The sequence below is a fragment of the Tiliqua scincoides genome, chromosome 4 (genome assembly GCF_035046505.1).
Source record: "Tiliqua scincoides isolate rTilSci1 chromosome 4, rTilSci1.hap2, whole genome shotgun sequence".
NCBI lineage: Eukaryota > Metazoa > Chordata > Lepidosauria > Squamata > Scincidae > Tiliqua > Tiliqua scincoides.
Window position 1 is genome coordinate 39,869,622 of NC_089824.1, and position 22,795 is coordinate 39,892,416.

Below are 22,795 nucleotides of genomic sequence, written 5' to 3' on the forward strand. Positions count from 1 at the left end.
ACACCCCACAACTTCTGGTTTTACAGGACACCCAATGCCTTAAGGCCGTGTTCCTAACTGTGGGTGGCAAGCCAAATTCACGCAGGTCCCCATTCATTTCAATATTTTATTTTTAATATATTAAACTTGATGCTACCATGGTATATGACTGCATTTGGTGAAATGTTACAGATCTGTACTTTTAACAGGCTACTATATACATATGCTTTTAACAATGATAGTAAATTGGACTTACTCCTGGGTAAGTGTGGGTAGGATTGCAGCCTAGGACTGTTAAAAATTTTCCTGCTTGATGATGTCACTTCCGGTCATGACATCACTTCTGGTGGGTCCTGACAGATTCTCATTCTAAAAAGTGGGACCGAATGCTAAAAGTTTGAGAAACACTGCCTTACAGCAATAAAAACATCACTTTGGGTTTTATTGTAAAACCAGAAGTTACTTTTTAAGAACATAAGAAAAGCCCGGCTGGATCAAGCCAAAAGTCCATCTAGTCCTGCCTCCTGTATCTCACAGTGGCCTACCAGATGCCTCAGGGAGCACACAAGACAACAAGAGACCTGCATCCTGGTGCCCTCCATCATATATGGCATTCTGAGGTAGCCTACTTCTAAAATCAGGAGATTGCACATACCCATCGCGGCTTGTAATCTTTGATGGACTTTTCATTCAGAAATTTGTCCAATCCCCTTTGAAAGGCATCCAGGCCAGATGCCATCACCACATCCGGTGGCAAGAAGTTCCACAGACTATGCTGGGTAAAGAAAAATTTTCTTTTTTCTATACTAACTCTCCCAACACTCAATTTTACTTGATGTCCACTGGTTCTGGTGTTGTGTGAGGGGAAAAAGAACATCTGCCTATTCACTTTATCCATCCCCTGCATAATTGTGTATGTCTCAATCATGTCTCCCCTCACTTTTTTTGCCTTTTCGTCCATTCTGAGGCCCACAGAGGCCACGGGCGGTCACACACAGCCTCTACAGGCTTCGGAAAGCCTCCGGAGGTGAGGGGAGCCCAGCTGGGTGGGGAGAGAATCCCTTTGTATCTGTGAATTTGGAAATCCGTGGGGGATTCTGGAACAGAACCCCCATGGATATGGGGCACACCTTTACAAGCTGGAATAAAACTGGACATGCATATAACTCACTAAAAGCACTATGTAGTTTGTTACCAAATAATGTTTCCTATTGGTGGCAAGGATACAGGAAAAGTTGCAGGAGATCAGATTTTGGATCTTTTTATTTCAAAGTTACCCTTTTCATAGACACAAAATTGACTGACATGCTAGAATAGACAGTGCTTCTTCTTCAGCTTTACGTAAAACATCTAATTGTTTTCAGAGGGTAGGTCTGGAGGGAGTTTCTTCTACGTTCATGTACTAGGTTTTGTTTTTAAACTTCTAAACTTTGTAGTCTACTTAAAAAAGGAATTGCATTTGAATGCAATAAAATAACTTTATCATAAAATAACTTTATCAGCAGCAAGATTTTGCATACATACCGAGTATGAGCCCGGTTGCATATGGAACACCAGCATAGTGTGCCTGATCTGCAGTGGGAGAATTGCCTTGGCTTATACAAGGAAAGAGAAATGAAAATAGAAAATCAAAATAAGGCTTGTACTGAGTTTGCTATATACAACACCCTTTGGGAAATGCTCATGAAACTCTAGGCACTTTGTGCCATCTGAAAAAGGTTTTATGCAAGCCACAAGTTATTGGTTTAAGGAACTCCAGTTTTTATTTTACAAATATATTTAGTTGATACCCTGCATAGTTGCATAAAAGGCAGAACATGTGATGGCAAAAGTTTCTAGTATGATTCCTGAGGTCAAACACATTTCTCAACCATAATGTAGAGAATACCAGACACATAAAGAACTCCAATATTACAATGGAAACTATTTGTCTAAAAATCTTCTCTTCCCAATTTTGAAGATATAACTGGCACAAATCCAGCAAATGCGTTTACAGAGAACTGATCAAAGAATTAATGGAGATTTATTCAGATTGAAAATTATATCCCTGCAGTTTACACAGTTCTAATCCTGTATTGCCGCTGCTCAGAGAAAAAAGAATTTCTGCTTTTATCTTCATGGAACTAAGTACAATATGCTTTTTAAAAATAAAATAAAAAACTAGCAAAGAAGAGTACACACTAGAAGTTGTAAGAGGGGTTTCTAGTTTAATAAATCCCGCAGTCCCTGGATTCTGTGAGATGCTCACAGACTCCACTACACTTTTCTTAGGGCCCAATCCTAATGAGCCCAGCACTGGTTGTATGCTTGTACCGCCAGCACCAGATTTCATAAAAGTGCCATAAGGCACTTTACCACTAGCGTTCAACATGTAGCACTGGCGTTGAGGCCAGTGCCAGTAGGTGCTGGGCCTCAGCACTGGGAGGGCCTGCCGTAGGAGCAAACAGTGGTAAATTTCTCCACCAGCCAGCAAAGCAGCTTTTGGGGGTGGGGGCAAGGGGAGGATGGAACTGGGCAGGGGACAAGGTATCAGGCCCGGGAGGGGTTAGAGACAGCGGCAGACTCTGCCACTGAATACTATGCCCCATCCCAGCTTGTGGAGCCCTTCATGGGTCCCTTCAGTTCTGCACAGCAAAATGGCTGACACAGCTCCAAGGAGACCCACTGGGGCTTCTAAGGCTTTACCTGTGGAAAGGGAATGAATATTCCCTTACCCCAAGGAAAGACTGGCAGCTGCCCCAGGCCCACAGGAAACAGCGGTGGCCATTTTGGCACTACTGCTCCTTGTGGAGGCTCCGGGGCATAGAACAGGACTGTAAATCTCACTTCCTGCAAAAGCATATCCAGGTAAGAAACTCCCTGCATTTGCAGTTCAGCACTTCTGTACTAAATTGGAAATGCAGGAAACAACTGTAGGCAACATCTTTATTTAAAAAATTAAGTTCACAGTGCTTGTTTGGGTCGTTAAGTCTTTGCAACCTGGGACCTGATATTTTGATATGGACCTGCCATTAATAAGGAAGAATATTAGCTCCATTCCGAATACAGAATCACAGGAGACAGCTGAATGAAACAGATGTAGCAGTATTGTTACAGCATATCCCAGTGCCAGCTTCAGAGTTTCATACCTCAAGTAGGAAGTCTAATCTATGTAAACATGTTTCTAGGATGAAGGTTCTTTTTAAATTCTGTGTACAACAAAATATTTCCACTTGGTAAATTTGCCACCCAATATGTACTGCTTGTCACTTCTTCACAGGAAAGCTAGTCCTGGTACACATCAAAATGTGAGGGATAGAGAAGAACTGGATTAGGGCAACTCAAACAAAATACAAAAGACCACCATCTCTATCAGTCAGCTTTTACAAAGTTAGCAATAAGGAAGCTATAGTTACCTCTGAGCATGGAAGACTCGCAAAGGCTTTTTGTCATAATCACTTTCATATCGAAACCTAGGATCCATTTCATCATAGATTTCAGGATTGTAATCCCCACCACACCCACAATGCCTTCCAGAAGAAATATCGGGTTTGTTGTCCAGTTGTTGGTGCTTTCTGTTGGGAATTTTCAATTCATCGAGTTTTTTATGCAATATCCTGTCCCCACCTCCACTTTCATTTCCTGGCTTATGATGCTGATCTAATGATGGTATCTTATTCGAAAACACTTCATAGGACTCTGTAGAAGTACAAGCATCTTTCTTGAAAGAGTCTTCATCTCTTCTTGAGGACAAAATATGGGAGTGTAATTCTGGCTGGGCACTGGAAACAGCAATGCTTTTTTGGTATGTGCTTGTGTCATGCTGTCAATACAAAGACAAATAATTTAAGATAATTAAAAGATGTTTTACGCTAGTCATTTCAATTTTGTCAGCCCTTTTCATTGCCAACACAAAAAAGCAGAATGGCATAAACAAGAAAGACTTTAAATAAGGCTATATAGTGTTACTAGCACTTCTTAAGTTGCAATATTGAACCAAGTGCAGTACTTGATATCAGAATCAATGTAATCTTGGTAGGGACATAAGTGCAGGGAAAGTGGTATGGCATCATAGGAAGCATCTTTCATTACAATAGATATCCATTTTCTCCACTGTCAGGTAGGTAGAAAGGGAAAAGTAGTAACAAGGCAGTTAAGGGCCATGTCACACACAACTTCTTCAGATGAAGTTCAGAAATAAATATTTTATACCTTACCAAGCTATAAACAGTCTGCTCATACTGTGCTATGAATAATTCTGAACTCACAGTGTAAAAAATAGTTTTAACATATGAAGAGCAAAAAGGTGTGAATTGCTATGCAATATCCACTTCTCTCTATAGCTTAATTATGAATATCCTCCCATTGCTTCCAATATAATTGAACAAAGTCTGTGATTTACCTCTGTGTGCTTCTTCCCTACTCTTCTTAACCTTTCACTCCATTCTTCCTTTTCCCTGAGATACTGATTGTATTCCTTGTTTCTTTCAAGTCTTAACCTATCCTAGAAGAGATATTGGAAACCATATTGGATCTACAAAAGGTTTTAACACCATAGACATATGATGATAATAATGAATTATGATTTTTATACTGTTTTGCAGTGTTCTATAAAACAGGAAACAAGGTTTTCCACTAGATTTAACTGAACTTTCACTAGTTTTTCATATTAGCTTCCCTTTTAAAATGTTTTGTTTAGTTTCAGAAGATGCTCAACAATAATCAACTTTTGTTTGTTCAGGACTTAAAATATCTTCTAAATAAGAAACAAATGGAGTTAAAATATCTGATTCTAGAAATTCTCTAATCAGAAGTAGGAAAACATGACTTTACAATTATATTTGAGAGTAAGAAACAGGTTTAAATAATTGCTATGGTCTTTATCTGTGCAAATATAAAATCAACAACTAGATTAAGCAATATTGTCCCTAAAAAGTTACAGTTTCATCATTTCCATGTTAATGGGACCCACTGGCAGGAACAGGATTACTAAATGATAGAACTCACCACAGGATTCGGAGCTACTGGAAAATGTAGCTGGAAGATGGGAACTCAACATGCATGCTTAGCTTTAAGTATACGGCTGAGATATATTTGGCCATACATTCTTTAACAGTATGCACTGAAGACCACTAGCCTGTTAAGATTGCAGTCTTAGATACACTTGCCAGGAAATAAGCCACACTGAACACAAAGGGAACTGGATTGTGATGTAAAACTACTAAACTACTTATTTGTTGGTACAAATATCTTTGCCACAGGAAACCTTGTTTGTGCCTCAGTTCCTTGAGAGCAACTAAAATCTAGGAATACACATGGAACCACATATGAAAGTTCTGGCTCTATGGAAAGATGTCAAGGTAGCATACCAACAATGATACTTGCTCCGTGCTCACCATTTGGAGATTACGATGGAGCATGACTGCTAACACTTCTATCACCCTAACCCAGTGATTTACAAACATTTCAGCACTGGGATCCATAAAAAAAAAAAGTTTCATTTTCCTAGCTGCTGGCTATAATGTGATTGGACAGTAGTCCAAGCAGCAGGTTGTTTAACCCTTGACCTAAAGTATGGGAACCACTGCCCTAACCGAACATGCTTACTCACATAGTGAATGAACAAGAGACTATATTTCTACATTGACATCTAATTAGAACTTTTTAAAAAAGAAATAGCATAATGACGTATATCGTATTGAAGCTTTAACTTTTACAGTACTAGGAATTGTAGTATTAAGTTGCACACACTAAGCAATATTTGCTGAATTTCTGTGCACCTACCTTAGCAGACCTCCTGTCACCAATAGGAAGGGATAATCCCTGAGTATAGGGGTCAACTTCACCAGATGCAAGATATTTTTTCTATGCAAAAAAAAAATCAATGACTCAACTTGTTCTGAACTAAGCAATGTCACTGGATTTAGGAACTACATTTTCCAAGATAACCTGGTTAATTGATACAGAACTGAATACAAGCAGTTTTCCATGTGCTGCAAGTACAGCTTTTTAAACATTCAGTAACATGCAAAAAACAAATCCACACTGTGCATACAATTGGCAGTCACAGTTGCATTGGTATATGGCACTCAAAGCTGGAAATCATACACAGTTCAACACAAATTCATGGCTGACATGTGTAAAAGGAGGCCTCACAGGAAACCTTGCAAATATGTCTATAAAAATTATTAGTTCACAAAAATGTTCCCTAGGCCATGTTTTTGCCAACATTCAACCTGATGAAGTGATATGGAGAACTTGAAAGTCTAGTCACCACTGCTTTTTTTTTTTTAATTACTCCTAATAAAGGTGTTGCCCTACTTTGCCTTTCACCTCCACCCTAAGTGGACCAACAGAGTTACCTACAACTTTTGTAAAGCACTTTTATGTGGATATAAAAGAAAAGGAAAAAACCTTTTACAATGCTTTAATGCCTTGGTACCCAAGGGGAATGTTTATGCCTAGACAAGTAAGGAAGTTGATATTTCCATAATATCTCATGACTTTTGTTACCTCAGAAGGCTGTGTAGTAATAGCCAAACATTTATTTGAACGTTACAATTTCCTGATTTGTTCCAGTTTCTTGAAAAGACACATAAGTGGCCTTTTGGGTGTCTCTTTCTCATATAAGTTGCATAAAAATTCATTGTTCCAGAGTTTTATAATACTACCCACATTATAGAAAAATGAGGCAAAGTCAAATGTTCAGCATCATTGTTTTTAAAAAATGATCTGTAGGTATATACATGGCAAATCAAAGAATATAATAAAACATGCATTTCTGAACCAAAGACATGACAAACTAGCAAAGCACAGGATTTGAGGGACCTAACTTTCCTTTCCCCCTTCCCTGAAAACAGCTGTGGGGAGCTCAAGCAAAATTTCAAACAGAGAACTGCATCATAAACATAAACATCAAATGTATTCCATTATCTCAGTGCCCAAGCGAACTGTCATACTACACCAGATTTTACAACTATTCTTGGTCACTTTAAAAACATATAAGAATGTCAAGCTGGGGGTTGAATATGAAATACAATGGTGCTCTGAACGCACACACCAACTTGCAATCAACTTACATTCAAGGCACATCATTGCACTATACCAGGGGTGGCCAACCTACAGCATGCGTGCCACTGATGGCATGTGGACACTTTCAAAGCGGCACTCACAAAGTCACTTGTCATGGCCATGTGGGTTGATGCAGAGTTCCATGGCCATGAGCACACAGCGCTCCTCCTGATTTGAAGTCCAGAAAGGGAGTGACAAGAGCTGGGGAAGGGCAAAGGTAGCAGAGCAGAGGCTTAGCAGATCATGTTGGCTGGGGCAACCACCCAAGAAGATCCAGAGAGAGGGTCAGAATAAGGTGAAGTGGCACATCCAAGTTTATGTACGTAAAAAGTAGCATGTGGCCTGCTGGGGATTGGTCACTCCTGCACTATACAGTATTTTTTTACATTTTCCTACCCCACTAAAAATGGATACAAAAGTTGAAACATAGAATTGTAGCCTGAACGTATGTATCTTATTTTATTCCAATACCATTGTTCAATATAGTTAGTGTCAGAGGACAAACAGAAAAACAAACAAAACAGAAAAACATTCCAACAAAAGGAATGCCAAAAGGACGAGCTAAACCAAAAGCCTCATTTTGCTTGGCAAAACAAGTAACAATCAGGTGGTTCCAATGATAACAAAACCAAATAGTGTAGCACATAATAATACCATTCTATATTACACACACTTTGTAACAGTGCAACCCAATGCATGGGTACTCAGAAGCAACTCCCATTGAATTCAATGAGACTTATTCCCAGGCAACTATGTATAGGATTGCAGGCTTACTTCATCCAGAACACTTCAACCATTCAATTCATTTCAATGACTCTATATAAGTTATGTTCCAGTGGAACTGACCCTTAAAGGGCAATTTTTATTTTTTGAGCATATTTGCAAGAGTAATAGAAGTACAAGAGGTCCCCTGTATTAGCGGATTCAATTATTCGTGCACTCCCACGCTCGTTAACAGAGTTCAGAACCTTACTAGGGTGAAAATAATCTTCCTTATACAGGTTGCTATAAGCATTCAAGCTTATAGCGATGTTAAGGCAGGCTGCTGGCAGACTGAACACTTGAAAAAACTAGACTGACACTAACCGGAAGTAGGAAGTTAACTGCTTCCTGTTAATATATATGTTTTTCAAATGCTGCCAGCAGCCTGCCTGAGTGTTGCTGTAAGTCTGAATATTTGTAGCAGCCACTATAAGGAAGATCATTTTCACCCCAGTAAGGTTCTAAACTACACTAATGGGCATACAGGGGCTGTGGAGACAGAGTTCCACTGTATCCGTAGTTTCCGTATCTGCAGTGGACCACCGAAACGGATCCCCTGTAGATATAGGGGGCCTGCCTGTAATATGTTGTGCATAAAAAGAATGCATGTGTATTAATGCACTGCTATCCCTATTTTTTATTCACATGGAAAATGTATTTACAACAAAATGTAAATAAGAAATTTACAGTTTTAAATTTTATTATTTCCACAATACATTTAATCTAAAATTAAATGAGATTAGAAGTCCAGCCATTATAATTTACTATGTAGAGATTCCACTGATTAGTAATATTAACAGTATACCATTTAAGGAAGCATGTAATTTGCAATCTGAAACAGAAAATATTGCATTTCTGCCATGCCAGCTGTACTTAATTAAAAGAGTAATTTTTAAAAAGGCACCATCAACTTGAGTATCTCAGTTCAGCCTGTATCAAATATACATGTCAATGAATATACAAAATGGGCATAAGTAATTATGCTGTTTCTGAGTTGCAGAAAATAGATTTGTCTACACAGATGAGTAAATTAACAAGGAAAGCACCAGAAGATACAATTTACTAATAAGGAGTTGTTGTTTTTAAAAGCACTCTGAAATTAATCATTTAAATCAACCCTAACTGATGGCACCCTTGTAAAAAGATTCATCAGCATTAGCATGCCCTGCAGCAAACATTCATCATACAAAAACTAATGCAGAAAGTCTATTAAACTCTGGAGTGAAATCAAATACCAAAGGACAAGGCATTCAATGTGTTAAGATGACATGAATGGAAAATGGTAATTCAGCGCTTATCTTGCAATGAGCAAGTTCACAAATATCAAACTGTAGCACACAGCAATGCACAAATATTGATTTTTCATTTCCATTAGCCCATCTAATTAGAACCAAGCAAAGTGTTATATTAATTTGAAAGCTGCAGGAAGCAAGCTCCCCTACCTTCTTTTTTATCTGTGAAATACCCTAAAAGTTGGGAAAACAGACTCATTAAAAACTTATATGAAATACTCTTGATTTTAAGCCCCTTCCCTCAAAGTAGCATGCATTGATTTATTTAATACAATTATATCTCCTTTCTCCATAGAATGTCTAAGGTGGTTTATGAGAAATAGAAAATCATTAAAAGATTCATATAAAGAGGAAAGCATCACAGCAGCTGAAAAAGAAAACCAGTGACAGAAAAAACTGCAGCAATTATAACATGCCCTATTTACACACAGAATTAAATTCTGTATGTATTAATAATAAAAGTGTCTTTACCTGGTGCCACAAAGACATAAGTATAAGCACCATGCATACATGATGTGTGCATACACCATGCTTACAGAGGATGATGCTACACAGATAGGGTGCTGCCACAGAAAAAGCACACCCTTCAGATTCCCCCCAACATCTGCCAAGATACAGAAGATAGGGGAAAGGCAGGGGCCTCAATAATCTTAAGAGGCAGATCCATATAAAATAGGCAGTGTGCAATACACCTCAGTCTCAAGGCATATAGGCTTGAAATGATTAGGACCAACACCCTGAATTGCTTTCAGAAATGCAAAAGAAATGAGTGAAACTGTTTCAACAGCGGTGGGAAATGTTCCATAATCCATGCCATCCAGCCAACCAGCCAACTAGATGCTGAATCTGAACCAGCTGATTATTTAAAACAAATACAAATAATTTTTTAATCTCAGTTATGAAAGTGTACATTAAACAAAATCCAGTAAATTAAGTTTTAAAAATAAACATAAAAGCTGGATCTGAAAAACATTTAAGGGCGCAATCCAAATGCACCCTTGGTCTGGCGCAAGTCCCTTGCGCCGGCCCAGAAGGGTTGCAAATGTGCCGTTAAGCATGTTTGCGCCTCTTTGAGAGTTGGCTGGGCTAGCGCAGGGACGCACGCCAGCCCACAGAGGCTGAATTCAGCCTCCGCGCCGACATGGTCAGGGACGATTGTGTCAGTTGAGCTCAGCCAACACAAGGGTCTGAGATGGGTGGAGAGGAGGCAGAGAAGAGGCAGGAGGGAGGCGTTCTAGGGCGGGGAGAGGGTGGGGGAAGGCGGTTCCAGGGGCAGGTGGGCAGGGAATGGGAGGCAGGCCTGGAACCTGACAGATATGCCGGATCCTAGCCCCCATTCCTGAGCAGCGTGGAGCAGCTGCAAGTCACTCCACTCTCCTCGGACTTATACCACCTCTGGAGGTGGCGCAAGTCCGAGGAGACCCATTGGGGCTGCGGTGGCTTGCCTGGGGGTAAGCAAAAGAGTTTCCCCTTACCTCCGGCTGAGCCACTTTGGGCCCCTATCTTGTGCTGGATACAGCACAGGCCTCCTGGCCTGCCTGTTCCAGCGCAAGACAGGATTGAACCTTACTCTACAGAACTCAAAGCCTGAAATATCCAAAATTTGCATTAAAACGTGGAAATTATCCCAAAAAATGCCTTTGTAAGTTATCATTACGACAAATCATATGGAGCACATAGAAAGAAAAATTACATTACAATGGAACTGTTAAAACCATTAACAAAGGAATAAACCTTTGTAAAGTATATGAATATACACTGGGTCCCCAAGTTACAGAAATCTTTGTCAGCACTTTTACACTGGCGCAATTTACCCATTGTAGCGCCTGGTGTGATTGTGCTAGGCTGGCAAGAGCTGAATGTTTTAACCTACATACATCCCAACTTCTAGACAAAGCTCTAGAATGGAACCAGAAAGTATCTTGGAACTTAGTGTATTTCTACTAACCCTTGAAAACTTAAAACAGTTTTCTAGACCTCTCTTCTACCATTCTTCCACCTACCTCCACCTACAAATCTCAAAATGTATTATCCACATTTGAAGACTTCACCTTGTGCTCTAGTTTTATTTTTGATCCATTCTGTAGGTTTTTGTATGTATACAGAAAGCAATTTCAAGCATATCTAGTCATTTATGTTCAGTACAGCACACCTTTCATGCAGCAGTAGCTACAGTTACAAGTACCAAAATATTAAGGGATGGGGGAGTTTAAATGTATATTTGATGCCACCTTGCAAAATAGAATTCAGAATGTTTTACCTGTGAAAGGTAACGTCTATAATCTTGTCGAAGTTCTTCCTTTAGCTTGTGTTTTTTATGCTCATATTCTTCCCCGAGAGGCAAGCTTAAGCCATAGTCTGCAAAATTTGTAAGTTTGGTTATTAGGCATGACCAGTACACAAAAGCACAACATCATTGTTTCTGACTAAATAGTAAAGATTTCATACAAGGAGTGAAAAGTGTATTTTTTAAATTAGGAACAAAGAAACTGAACTATAGGGAAAGCATTCACAATCATACTCCTCACAACCAGTATCTTTAAAAATTTTGAAAGGATTTTGATTTTCCCTATTCCAAGGAATAGGGATCCCTCCTCCTATCTCGCTTCTAGCCTGGCTGTATGCAATATTAGAAAGGAAACAGAAAACACACATTCTAAATTTAAGCTATAAAAGCTGAATGAGTTGTTCAATTTCTAAAGCCAAGACCCACCCTAGATGATGGAAGTAGCAGCCTTGTAAACCTTAAAATATAAGTAACGCGATGGAAGCAGCAGCAGCAGCAGAAGTGTTAATATCGTAAATCCTATTTCTTAAGCTACATGCAATCACCACATAAGAAGTGCACCAGTAGGTCTATTTTACAATAAAATTCCTTTGACAGAATTCCAAAAGCAGATTAAAAAATGTACTTTCAGTGCAATGAGTACAATTTTGCCTACTGAAATTTCCATGCTTTTCAACATCTGAAATAGTTCTTGCATGTACATCCATTACTTGATCACCAGAGAGATGATCTGTATGTATGAATGAACCAGCAGAGATCAAGCAGAGACAAAACATGCTTCATCATCTCATATCACTGCTGATAGAGCCAGTTCCCATATCAGCTGCCTTCTGGACTGTTCAACAGATATTGTTGAAAAAAGCCCTCAGAGAGGCTTTCCTCTGATTAAACATGTCTACAATTAGGCTAGTTTCAAACACCCCTCCCAACTCAAGTAATCAAAGGGCAACCATATTAAGTTATTGAAAGATACTGAGTCTAACCAGAGAAATAAACACTGTATGAAGAGAGCCAGGAGGGTGCAGTGGTTCTGGAGTTAGTTCTGGAAGATCCAAAACCCCACTCACCTAGGAAGCTTCCAGGGTGACCCTGGGCCAATAACTATCTCTCAGTTGAACCTATCTCACTGGGTTGTTGTGAGGACGAAAGGAGGGAACCACCCTGAGCTCCTTGGAGAAAAAGCAATATAAAAATGTGGAAAAAAAATACTCAGAGGGTCTCTCAAAGGAAGTTCAGGTGGTCTGTAAAATACAGACCAAGTACAAAGAACAGAGGGAGTTTCCAAAACAAGGAACTTCAATTAGGCCCATATTTAATTTTTATTTAACATTTAAAAATGCTTTGTCATTGAACTATATGACAACTATGCAATTCAGGGACAATGTTTTTCAAGGCAAAAATCTTACTTCTCCACTTCATAATGCACACTGCATTGTAATAATAGAAATGACACTTCCAGTACATCAGTCATTCCTCCATGACATCATGTAAAAACAGACATGGCCAACTTTTAAACAGATTATTGCAGCTCACTGAAAGAGCACTCTGAATCTACGTAGTACAATGGGAGGCTTCTTTTCACTGGCAGTTGGATTTCATGACCTCTGTAGGTCAACAGCTTTGGGTTAAATACTACAAACATTTCTGCAAAGTCTTTATTCATTTTTGTGAAGGCATTTGCAGTTTACTAACTAAAGCTGGGAAAAGCTTTGAGTACTGGCATCAAATAAAATAGCAAGTTTATCTTGCCAGTTGCAGCCATGTTAGTAAGTACAGTAATATGCTAATAGTTCACCCAACAATACAAAGTCCACATGTATGGCAAGCAGTTGTATCAACGGTAATTAGTAAGGATAGCAAAATTGAATCCCCTTTGAGGAAATATAGTCCTGAATAACAAATGCTAGGAACAGACAGGACATCAACTTTCATATCCTGCTTGTGGACTTCTCAAGGTGACCCATCCTACCATGGAGAGAAGCAAAATGCTTGGGCATACATCTCTTATATTCTAAGATACAGTAATTATCATTCAAAAATCAAGTATGGAACACATACTTTTGTGGTGTTATCATGATGTTTCCCCAGAGGCCTCTGATGGTTAGCAGCACTTGATTGTTATTTCAGGTCATTTCTAGTGATGTCACTTTATTGTCAGACTACTGACATATCTTTCCACTACATACCTTTCCTGAAAATGCTCAGCGTTAGAGTTATTAGAGCAACTTCTATTTCATGACTTTTCTACAAAGCACTTCAGATTTGTAACCTTATTGCAGAGTAAGATTTATAAAGACTCCAGTTTTAAAAAACAGGGGAAAAAATGGAGATCAATCTGTATTAAACGAATGTAACTGTCAACCTTAGAATTAACCAGGAGAAAACACAAGCAAGAGAACTACTGTGGGTGGGCACAGGGCCAGGTGTACTTGATGGCATCACTACTCAGAGTGTATGGGAAAAGGGGGAGTGGAAAAGTAATGGACCTGGTCAAGGGAATGCTAAACTAGACATCTTAAGGATGCTGTTTCTTCTAGTTCAGCCATTTTCAACCACTGTGCCATGGCACACTGGTGTGCCATGAATGGTTTTTGCAGGTGTGCTGCAGGAGTTTGGGCGAGGGTCATTTATTAGTAGGGCCATTGGGGGATGTGAGCCCCCCACCAAATGCATGGTGTGCCTTGTCAATTGTCAAAAAACCAATGGTGTGCCTTGAAAATTTTAGTAGCTTGTCAGTGTGCCACAAAGCAAAAAAGGTTGAAAATCACTGTTCTAGTCCTTCTCCTTGTTTGGATGGATGTAGTATCATCAGACCATTCATATACTGCTTAATAACAGGTTAGTTAAAGGGGGAAAAAGCTGCAATTCAGAACTTGCTTCTGGATAAGAATGCCTGTCTGGCATGTTATCATCAAGATCTGGGAAGACAAGCGTGGAAGAATTTAGCTTTCTCAGTGGTACAACAACATTATAGAGCTAACGAACAGGGAATATGTTGTACTCTATTGTAACTCCATCCAAGTGGTCTGTCCAGCAACCAGTCAGTTACACGCATATATATCCAGTGTTGCTGGAACAGGACAGGAATGCCATTAGAGCGCTGCCCGCCCTGTTATCCAATAGCCTCCACATCTGAGCTGGTAGAAGTGGTCTTGATTTTGGACTAAGGATCCTAAGGCTGGGACTGGGGGCTTCAATATCCACGTTGAGACCCTCTTGTCTGTTGCAAGATATCAGATCATATTTCGTGGTATCAAAGAAACAAGAAAGGCAAGTCATGTGTCACTGTTTATTCTCCTGGATCAGTCAATGGTATTCAGTACCATAGTAGACCTTTGGGGTTGCTTGTCAAGAATAAGTATGGGTGGCCCTATATTTAGGTAATTTCCTGCATGGTAGGAGACAGAAGATGGTGTTGGGGGATTAACTGCTGAATTCTTTCACCTCTGAGCTACTACTGATATAGATTTTAGGGGTTAACCTAACTTCTCTCAGAGGAGGAACATTAGGAAAAACATGACTAGTGTTTTTCTGTTAAAAACAAGGTAGAAAATGTCAAGGTGACCTGCAGAGAGAGAAAAACATGTGTGTCATAGCTTTCCCAAAAGGAACATTCCAGGGTCTTGTGAAATCAAAGTGCAAGCCAGAACTTCTCCATACATGGATAACGGATTTCCCAGTGAGGGCTAGAACCATGCACCAGTATGCCAAATAAGGAGAGGGAAGTGACATGAATATCACATGGGTCACTTGTTTTTCATAGAGTACAAGTACAGGAGTTTTGGGTGTGGTTCGGTGAAGAAATCAAAGATCCACCATGGGGTAACTTAGAACCTGTATCCATCCTAATCTATTCTTAATCTGTAAATAGCATGTAAATAAATTTTTCTATATGCTTATAAAGAAGTCTATGTCTGCTTAGCAATTTGACCCAGAGACCAAGTCCCAGAAATCTCTCTATCACTACCAAGTTCCATACTGCCTTCCATGCTTTTTTATGTGAAGATGCTAGGAGAAGTTGTCCAGAGACCTGGGCTAAGGAATCAGGAGTATGCCGATGACACCCAGCCCCCCCCCACACTCACACTTTTATTAGATCCGAGAGAGGGCATGAAAACACTGAACAGTTGCCTCTCAGCTATGAGGAACTAGATAGAAGAAAAACAGAAATTTAGTCCAGGTAAGATAGAGCTACCAGTGGCCAGTGAGTTACCTGACCTGGAACAGAGCCTGCTTAAATTGTGTCACACTTCCCCTGCAAAAGACTAGCAGCTTTAGTGTACCACTAGGCTTCAAGTTCAGAAAGTTTCAATTTCCAAAGTGCTCTATATTTTTTGTTTTGTCTTAACAACACTGTAAGCTAGGCCAGTAATTTATTCAGATGGGAACAGAAGAAGAGAAAGTGATTTGATGAAGGCTTCCTGCAAAAAACCATGGTTTGTTTTAAATGCCCAAATCAGAGCCTGTAAAAATGATTTTCTTGGGGATAGTAAACCAGAATCTGAAAGCATGGTTTGAAGCTAACTATATCTGAACTCACAGATCACTGACAAACTACAGTTAGGGCAGAGTACCTCAAGACGCTCCTGGAAGACAGGAGTAACTTTATAAAGTTGAGCCCTGAGCAGATGCAAAATAAAAACAAAAAACAAAAAAATCCCAAAAAACAAAGGTATGTCTATGGTAAACCTGAAAGTTCAAAGCATACTGCAGAGTCTTCACTATAATTAGCACATACCAGGTCTTCTCTACATACTGAAGTTTTTGTCATTAAATTTTTGATTTATTTTTCAATTTGTGTATTATCAGATATAGATCAGTAGCTGGAAACCAATTTTTAAATCCCATTATTGGGCCATTTATTTACAGTTACAACATATAAATTTGAAGTATCAGTAACTATATTAACTACAAACATTTTGCTAATATGAAGGGTACAATTTATGGAAGTGGGTTGCCAAGTGGTATGCAAGTGAAAAAAGGTTGGGAACCACTGTAATATCTGAACATAGTGAGTCCACACCTGAAGTAGGATTTGAACTCAAAGCCTAGATCGCTAGATGCCAGTGGCACTGGCTCACTTACACTTACACAAGCACTTACACAAGTTACACATCTAGGTGCCTGTCTCAGCCTTGACTTAAAAAAATTTTTTAAGTGTCTACTAGGCTAGAAAAGCATTCGGACACAATACAAAACTAACTCTAGGGCTTTGTCTACAAATATTTTTCAAAGATACATACTTGACTAAAGGGAAGGGTGAAAGACTTAGCAACGTACATTCCATTATCAAAGACTACTTAAAGAACTTCACAGCCCAATCCTAACCAACTTTCCAGTGCCAATGCAGCCACAATGCAGTCCTGAAGTAAGGGAACAAACATACCCTCCATGACTGCCCCTACACCACATAATACAGTGCATACCCCGTTAGTGGAGCTCCATCAGCACTCAAAAGTTGGTTAGGATTAGGCTGTCAGTCTGCCTTTAGGGTAGCTTGCTGCCAAACTAAGGAAGCATGCACAAGTCTGGGTTCAATACTCAAGTAAGGTAATGTAAGATAAGCAGTGCTTCTTTTATGACTTGCAGCAAGAGTATTTTCTTCTCAGCTAGCTAACTGGATATGTCCAGTCTGAAAATATCACTGTTTCAAAGAGGAAACAACTCCCAGCTCCTAATTTTCTTTTCAGCATTTTGATCCAATAAATTTAAGAATGAGCCCAGGTCTGTTTTAAGAAGAAAATTAGTTGCTTCGCCCAAACACATATTCAGTTTGTAATTAGTTCACATACAAGATTCAATACCTATTCCACAACAAGCTGAAATGTCATTCTCGGGATGAAAACCAGTTTGATCACAGATGGAAGCCACAAAAAAAAGCAGCATGACAACATGTACCAGAATAAATTAAACCCAAGCAGTTGAGAGGCAGCTACACTCAGAGAAACTAAAGAGGTTGCTAAGCAACAACCAGCTTGGCACAAGAACCCTCTGTAGGAGTTGACTGTCACAGTTGTCCAATACAAGAATAAAATTGGAGCATACTATTGGATAGAAATCTCAGGGGAAATATATAGACTCTGTTGACTATTAGAAAAAGGGAAAACTTCTGAAAACACAAAAACTGAGAAAGAATAAATCTGATTTTAAGAAAACAAGACTATACATACAAAAGTAAAGAAATTCTTGTTCTGGTAATTCTTGATCTCTGTGCTCTTAACTTGTCCGTTTTTTAAATAAATTGAAAAATTAATACCAGAAGTGCGATTTGCATGGCTTGCTTTAGAAACGGTATTCTGCTGCACTGACCTACCAGGCTGACTAGTGGTTATTTCCATTGTGAGGTTGGCACTAGTATAGGAACAAGGTGGGCTTATCGTTGTGCACGTATCATGGCTCTCCTGAGTCATGCACTCTCCCCAAGCTCTTTTTTATGAAGAGGACTTTGATGCAAAGCCTGCTGCTCCTACCTGAATATTGGTGAGTGAAAGGAAAGAGAAGTACCCTTAAAGTTATATACATCTTTCCCTACTATAATCTTCTGCTTTGCTAATATTGAAATAGTTGGCCAGACCAAGGATGTGGGTGGTGTGTGTTTTTTTTGTTATGGCGGGTGTCTGTTTTGTGAAGGCTGTGTGCACAGAATGAGGCAACGGATGATGAGAGGAAGAGACTCCAGCTTCTAACTAGTGCTCGAAGCCCATTTCTTTCTGAACAATTGAGAGTCTGCATGCATGTGATAAGCATTTTAGAAGAAAGTAAAAGGTGCTAATCAATTGCTGTTTCCATAAGAGGCTTCTTGTAATTCTAGCTTGGGTATTCCTGCCACCTCCATAATTGTCATTCATTAAAATGAGTGTTCCCTGTTTCCCTAACCCAGGCTGGTTCCATTATTTCCTGGTCTTCGTTTGCCCGTTTTAGATATGCTTGCCATTTTGCAGGAACATAACCCCCATAAAAAACTGAGAGTTGCCTGTACTTGAAAGAACTGCAAGCTGTGAAAGGAAATAGAATTGTCCTTTGATTTCAGACAAATAAGAGAAGTTGAAAAGATGTACATCTGTTTTGTACTTTCCACTGAAGCTTTACTGAAAGTCAAGAGTAAATTTAGACTTCACATTTTTTCCTATAGTGTAAGAAACATTGATATCAACCAAAAGGTGGGCAGCAAGGGCTAGGAAATAAGAATGCTTAAGTATGACAGTACAAAGGACATCTGAAAAGCAGCTGTTACAGATAAATGCAACTCTGATTTACCACACAACAGCAGCAAAGTCATAAAACATAGAATACTGGAGTAGCTAAAAGCAGCCAAGAACTCCAGTGTGGATTACATCCCTTCACACAACTCAGTTGCACAGAAATTCCTCCTTATGTCCCCCAAAATCTATTACCACTATCACTTTAAAGCAGTGGTTCCCAAACTGTGAGCCATAGCTCCCCTGGGAGCCACAGAAACCAGCCAGGGAAGTTGTGGAACCCTGGCAAAAAATCCACCAGCCTATATAACAAATAGCATTATAGACCTAATGGGGAGCTGTAGACAATGGCCCTGTAGGTCAAGGGAGCCACAAGTCAAAAATGTTTGGGAACCACTGCCTTAGAGACTGCAATTCTATACACATTTACCTGGCAGTAAGTTCCATGAAATTCAGTGAGGCCTACTTCTGAACAGACATGCATAGGATTGCACCATAACAGAAGTTTACTATTACCGTACAAGATTTTTCTCTCACCCCATGTTCATTTCATAAGGTTCACAACACCTTAAAAGTGCATTAGGGCTGACTCACCCATAATGCTAATTACATCAGGCGGTGGATTTGAGCTCTAGAGGAGAGAAGGTAAACTGATGCCTGCCATCATCACCCCTCTGCAGCTGCAGAAGGAGTCAGCCCCTTCCTCCGCACATGTCTTTAAGCAAAATAGGCAATGCAGGATACCTTGCATTGTCTGCTTTGTGTAAACAGCCCATGAGGAGGAAGATTGAGAGTGCTATGTTCCAAACCTTGGAGCACAGCAATCTGGTGCATTCACCTACTTCAACTGGGTGCTTTAAATTAGCCCAACTTGAGGGGGGGGGGAGTAAGATAGCTCTTTCCTTTGTGTGGGCTCTTTCAGCAAATGACGAAATGTAAAGCGCTCAGGAAGTGATCCTGGGTGCTTCATATTTCCTGGTTTGATTTGAGACTCCATGTGGAAGAAAGAACCAAATAAGGGAGGACAGTGGAACTGGCAGGGAGCAGCAGAGCTATGTGCTGCCTCAGGCAGTTCAATAGCTTCAGTCGGCCCTGCTCTACTTAGTAGGAAAAGAGATAGGTGGGCAACATGTACTCAATAATGTCATACAATAATATTTTCATTCAAAGTAAAACAATAAAAAGATAAACGTTTTAAAAATATACAAATACCGTATTGATTATTTGGTGGGATGTTTTCTTTTGCCATTGATATTAACATTTTGCTGGTCTCAGAAAGTTTTTCTGCACTCTTTTTCTGAAAAGGGAAGTAAAGCACATAAGTAAGGCAGAATTGAAAACACATCACTGGAACATTTTTTTTGTTTCTAAAGGAAGTTCTTAGGTTTTTGAAGTTACTTTGAATACAGCAGAGGGACTATGAATTTACCATTTTCCAAAAACTCCATTGGGTGCTACCAATGGAATGTTCTACTCTGCTTTGCACACATAATTGCAAAGACTCAACACGTCAAAAGTTTTGACAATACCTGATAGTACAGGTACTTTCACAGTTTACACACAGGGCACATTATAATACTTTAAGGTAGATGTTTGTAGCCTCACACTTCCCTTTCTCCCATGCGCATTATCACTTCCAAGGTTTTTCTTCCTTTTCCTTTAATAATGTAACACAGGGACAAGTCTAATTACAGAAACAAGATAAACGGTTTTATACTGCATGCACATAAGAACTTCAATGTTTATCATACAAGAAAGAGCTTACAATATGGATGTCTCCCTAGTAACCATTTCACATACTTCATCAACTGTGGGCACAATCCTAACCCGCAGTTAGGTGGGGCTAATCCAGCCTCCACTGCACTGAAGGCAGGTAAATCTGTGCCGGCCAAGTGAGGCCAGCATGGGGATTCAAGGAGGGTGGGTGGGCGGACCAGGATCCGGCACTTAGGCCTGATCATAACCACCCTCCCGGGTGGCCTGGCCTTGCACTAGGTTGCTCAGATTTGTGCCACTTATTTCAGTGGCACAGATATGAGTAGTCACATTAGGATGGCTGCCATGTTACTTGGGGTAAGGGGAATTTTCCCCTTACTCCAAGCTGCACTGCAATCTGGTCCAACCCTGCTCTGGACACAGAGCAGGCCACTGTGGCCTTCCTGTTCCAGTGCAGGTTAAGATTGAGTTGTGTGTCTTTCTAGTCAGAAAACTACATAGCCTTCAAAGGCCACCATGGGAACACCTCCAGGCCTTTTCCTCCCTATGCATCTGCATGGAGATTGGATCTAGCAAGGATATTTATATACCCAGAAGCCTGCATGTGCACTGCTTTTTTTTTGTTTTTTAAGGCATTTAAACTTGGACCTCAGTGTCTGCGGATTCCGGTTTCCACAAGGGAGGTGGTTCTGTAATGGAATCCCCACAGATATTTGGGTTCAACCTGTACAGCCATTATTGGCTTTTTAATTTTCCAAGTCACCAGCTTTGATTAATTTTAATGTTCAGGTTCTTTGCGGTATATTGGAATCACACATCACACTGTCAACATTGTGAATAATTGCATAAAAATATTCAGCCAATTCCGTCAGGTCTAAAGGTAATGAATATATTTATAACTGATAACTGGTTCGCTATTATTACCACCACATAAAGTACATATTACCTGTATTCCTGTTATTTACAATAAAGAATGGGCATACAGAATAAAAAACAATTTTTTTTTTAAAGCTTCAGACTGAATTACAAGAGCAATGTTTTTCACTTGAGCATGAATTACAAGAGCAATGGTTTTAAAAATGTAAAAATCTTACCCGCATTTCCATGTAAGGAGGATCATTTTCAAGCTTTGCTTTGTCCTCTGCCAACTTAATTTTTTGGTCTTCAATGAATTGATCTAAGTTGTCAGTCTTCATTTTTTTAGATTACAGAAATCATACAGGATTTTTTTTGTCCATAAGCACTACTTCAATAACAGCAGAAATGATGAGGTTGTTGTTTTACTGTTGTTATTAAGAGCTGCAAGTCAAACAGCATTTGAATTTAGATAGGGGAAAACACAACTTTTTTTTTTTTTAAATAATCCACATTTTTGGAAGAGGTCTCAAAATAATCAGTAACTCACTGCAGCCTCTCTCACACTCACACATAGACATTAAAATAAAAGGGTTTCTTGCAAAGTAAAACAAAACCTTGTTCTCCCTTGTGAATCCCAGAGGAATCTTAAAAACTGTGGAAGCCACATGTATATTGAGTATAAAGATTTGTTCTATTAATTGAGAGGCAAGATGCCATCACAATGTAGTGCAAGGTACTATTATGGTAGGGGTTTCCAATATGTGCATCACAACGCCCTGGAGCATCACATGAAGCCCACCACCAAGCAGTGAGACTACAGAGTGAGCCTAAAAATAGCGATAAGGAGGCTTAGCACAGTGGGCAGAGCTTCTGTGCGTGAAAGCTGCATGCTCAAAAAGGATTCCCATCTGTCCTGGTCCCTTTATCACTATATTTAGGCTCCTTATCGGCCTTGCAACCCAGAAGTGAGTGGCCAGTAACGTCATCGCCATTCATGATGCGACGTCTCAGTCTAAGAAGCTTTGCATTTGCCCTTTTAAGGGGCAGGGCGGGTGATGGTGGCGACACAATCAGAACAATTGCACCACCAGCGGGGACTTGGCTTCTACTCACCCCTGTCTGCTGTGGCATCAGGGGATGCGGAGAGCCCCACAAAACCCTCTGCAGGGAGACCTCTGTGCCTCAAAATGTTGAAGAAACGTGAAAATGACCCACTTCTGGGTTGTGTTTGCGAAACCAGGTCGCGGTTGCATTTCTTCAACTTTCTGAGGTGCAGGGAACCCTGGGGCTCCCCGCACCCCCAACGCTACAGCAGACAGGGGTGAGTAAAAGCCAAGCTCCTGCGTCTCTGCCAGCGGCACGATCGTTCTTAGTGCAGCTTAGTGTGGCTCAAACTCTACACAAGAGTTTGAGAACTGTGGTCTAGGTTCTCACTGTCTGCTTCCTGCTCCAAAGAAAGGAAGAAAAATTTTCCATTTGCAAAGTATTTGCAAACAAAGAGAGGCAAGTCATTATTTCACTGAGTGGGGGAGTTTCAAGTAGCGTTCGCTGCTATATGCAGAAGCGGCAGGAACCTATACCCCACAGATACAGGGGACACCTGTACATGTTCTGCAAGAAATAACCCAATACCACTCATGTCCAACAGCTTC

At 39.9% G+C, this 22,795-nt stretch overlaps 1 protein-coding gene across 4 annotated transcripts in view; it reads right to left on the reverse strand.

Moving 5' to 3' along the window:
* The window catches only part of CSPP1 (centrosome and spindle pole associated protein 1), a 77,673-nt gene that overhangs the window by 49,348 nt on the left and 5,530 nt on the right, over positions 1-22,795 (reverse strand). For all 4 annotated transcript variants that reach the window (XR_010794307.1, XM_066623759.1, XM_066623758.1 and 1 more), the window contains exons 3-10: positions 21,380-21,584; positions 19,782-19,866; positions 11,344-11,441; positions 9,234-9,257; positions 5,743-5,823; positions 4,361-4,462; positions 3,375-3,781; positions 1,504-1,574 (exon numbers count right to left, since the gene is read on the reverse strand). Coding sequence is in view for 3 of the 4 variants with exons in the window: in XM_066623759.1 (XP_066479856.1) it covers positions 1,504-1,574; positions 3,375-3,781; positions 4,361-4,462; positions 5,743-5,823; positions 9,234-9,257; positions 11,344-11,441; positions 19,782-19,866; positions 21,380-21,481 (970 nt within the window). In the remaining variant the exon portion in view is untranslated. The remainder of the gene's footprint in view (positions 1-1,503; positions 1,575-3,374; positions 3,782-4,360; positions 4,463-5,742; positions 5,824-9,233; positions 9,258-11,343; positions 11,442-19,781; positions 19,867-21,379; positions 21,585-22,795) is intronic.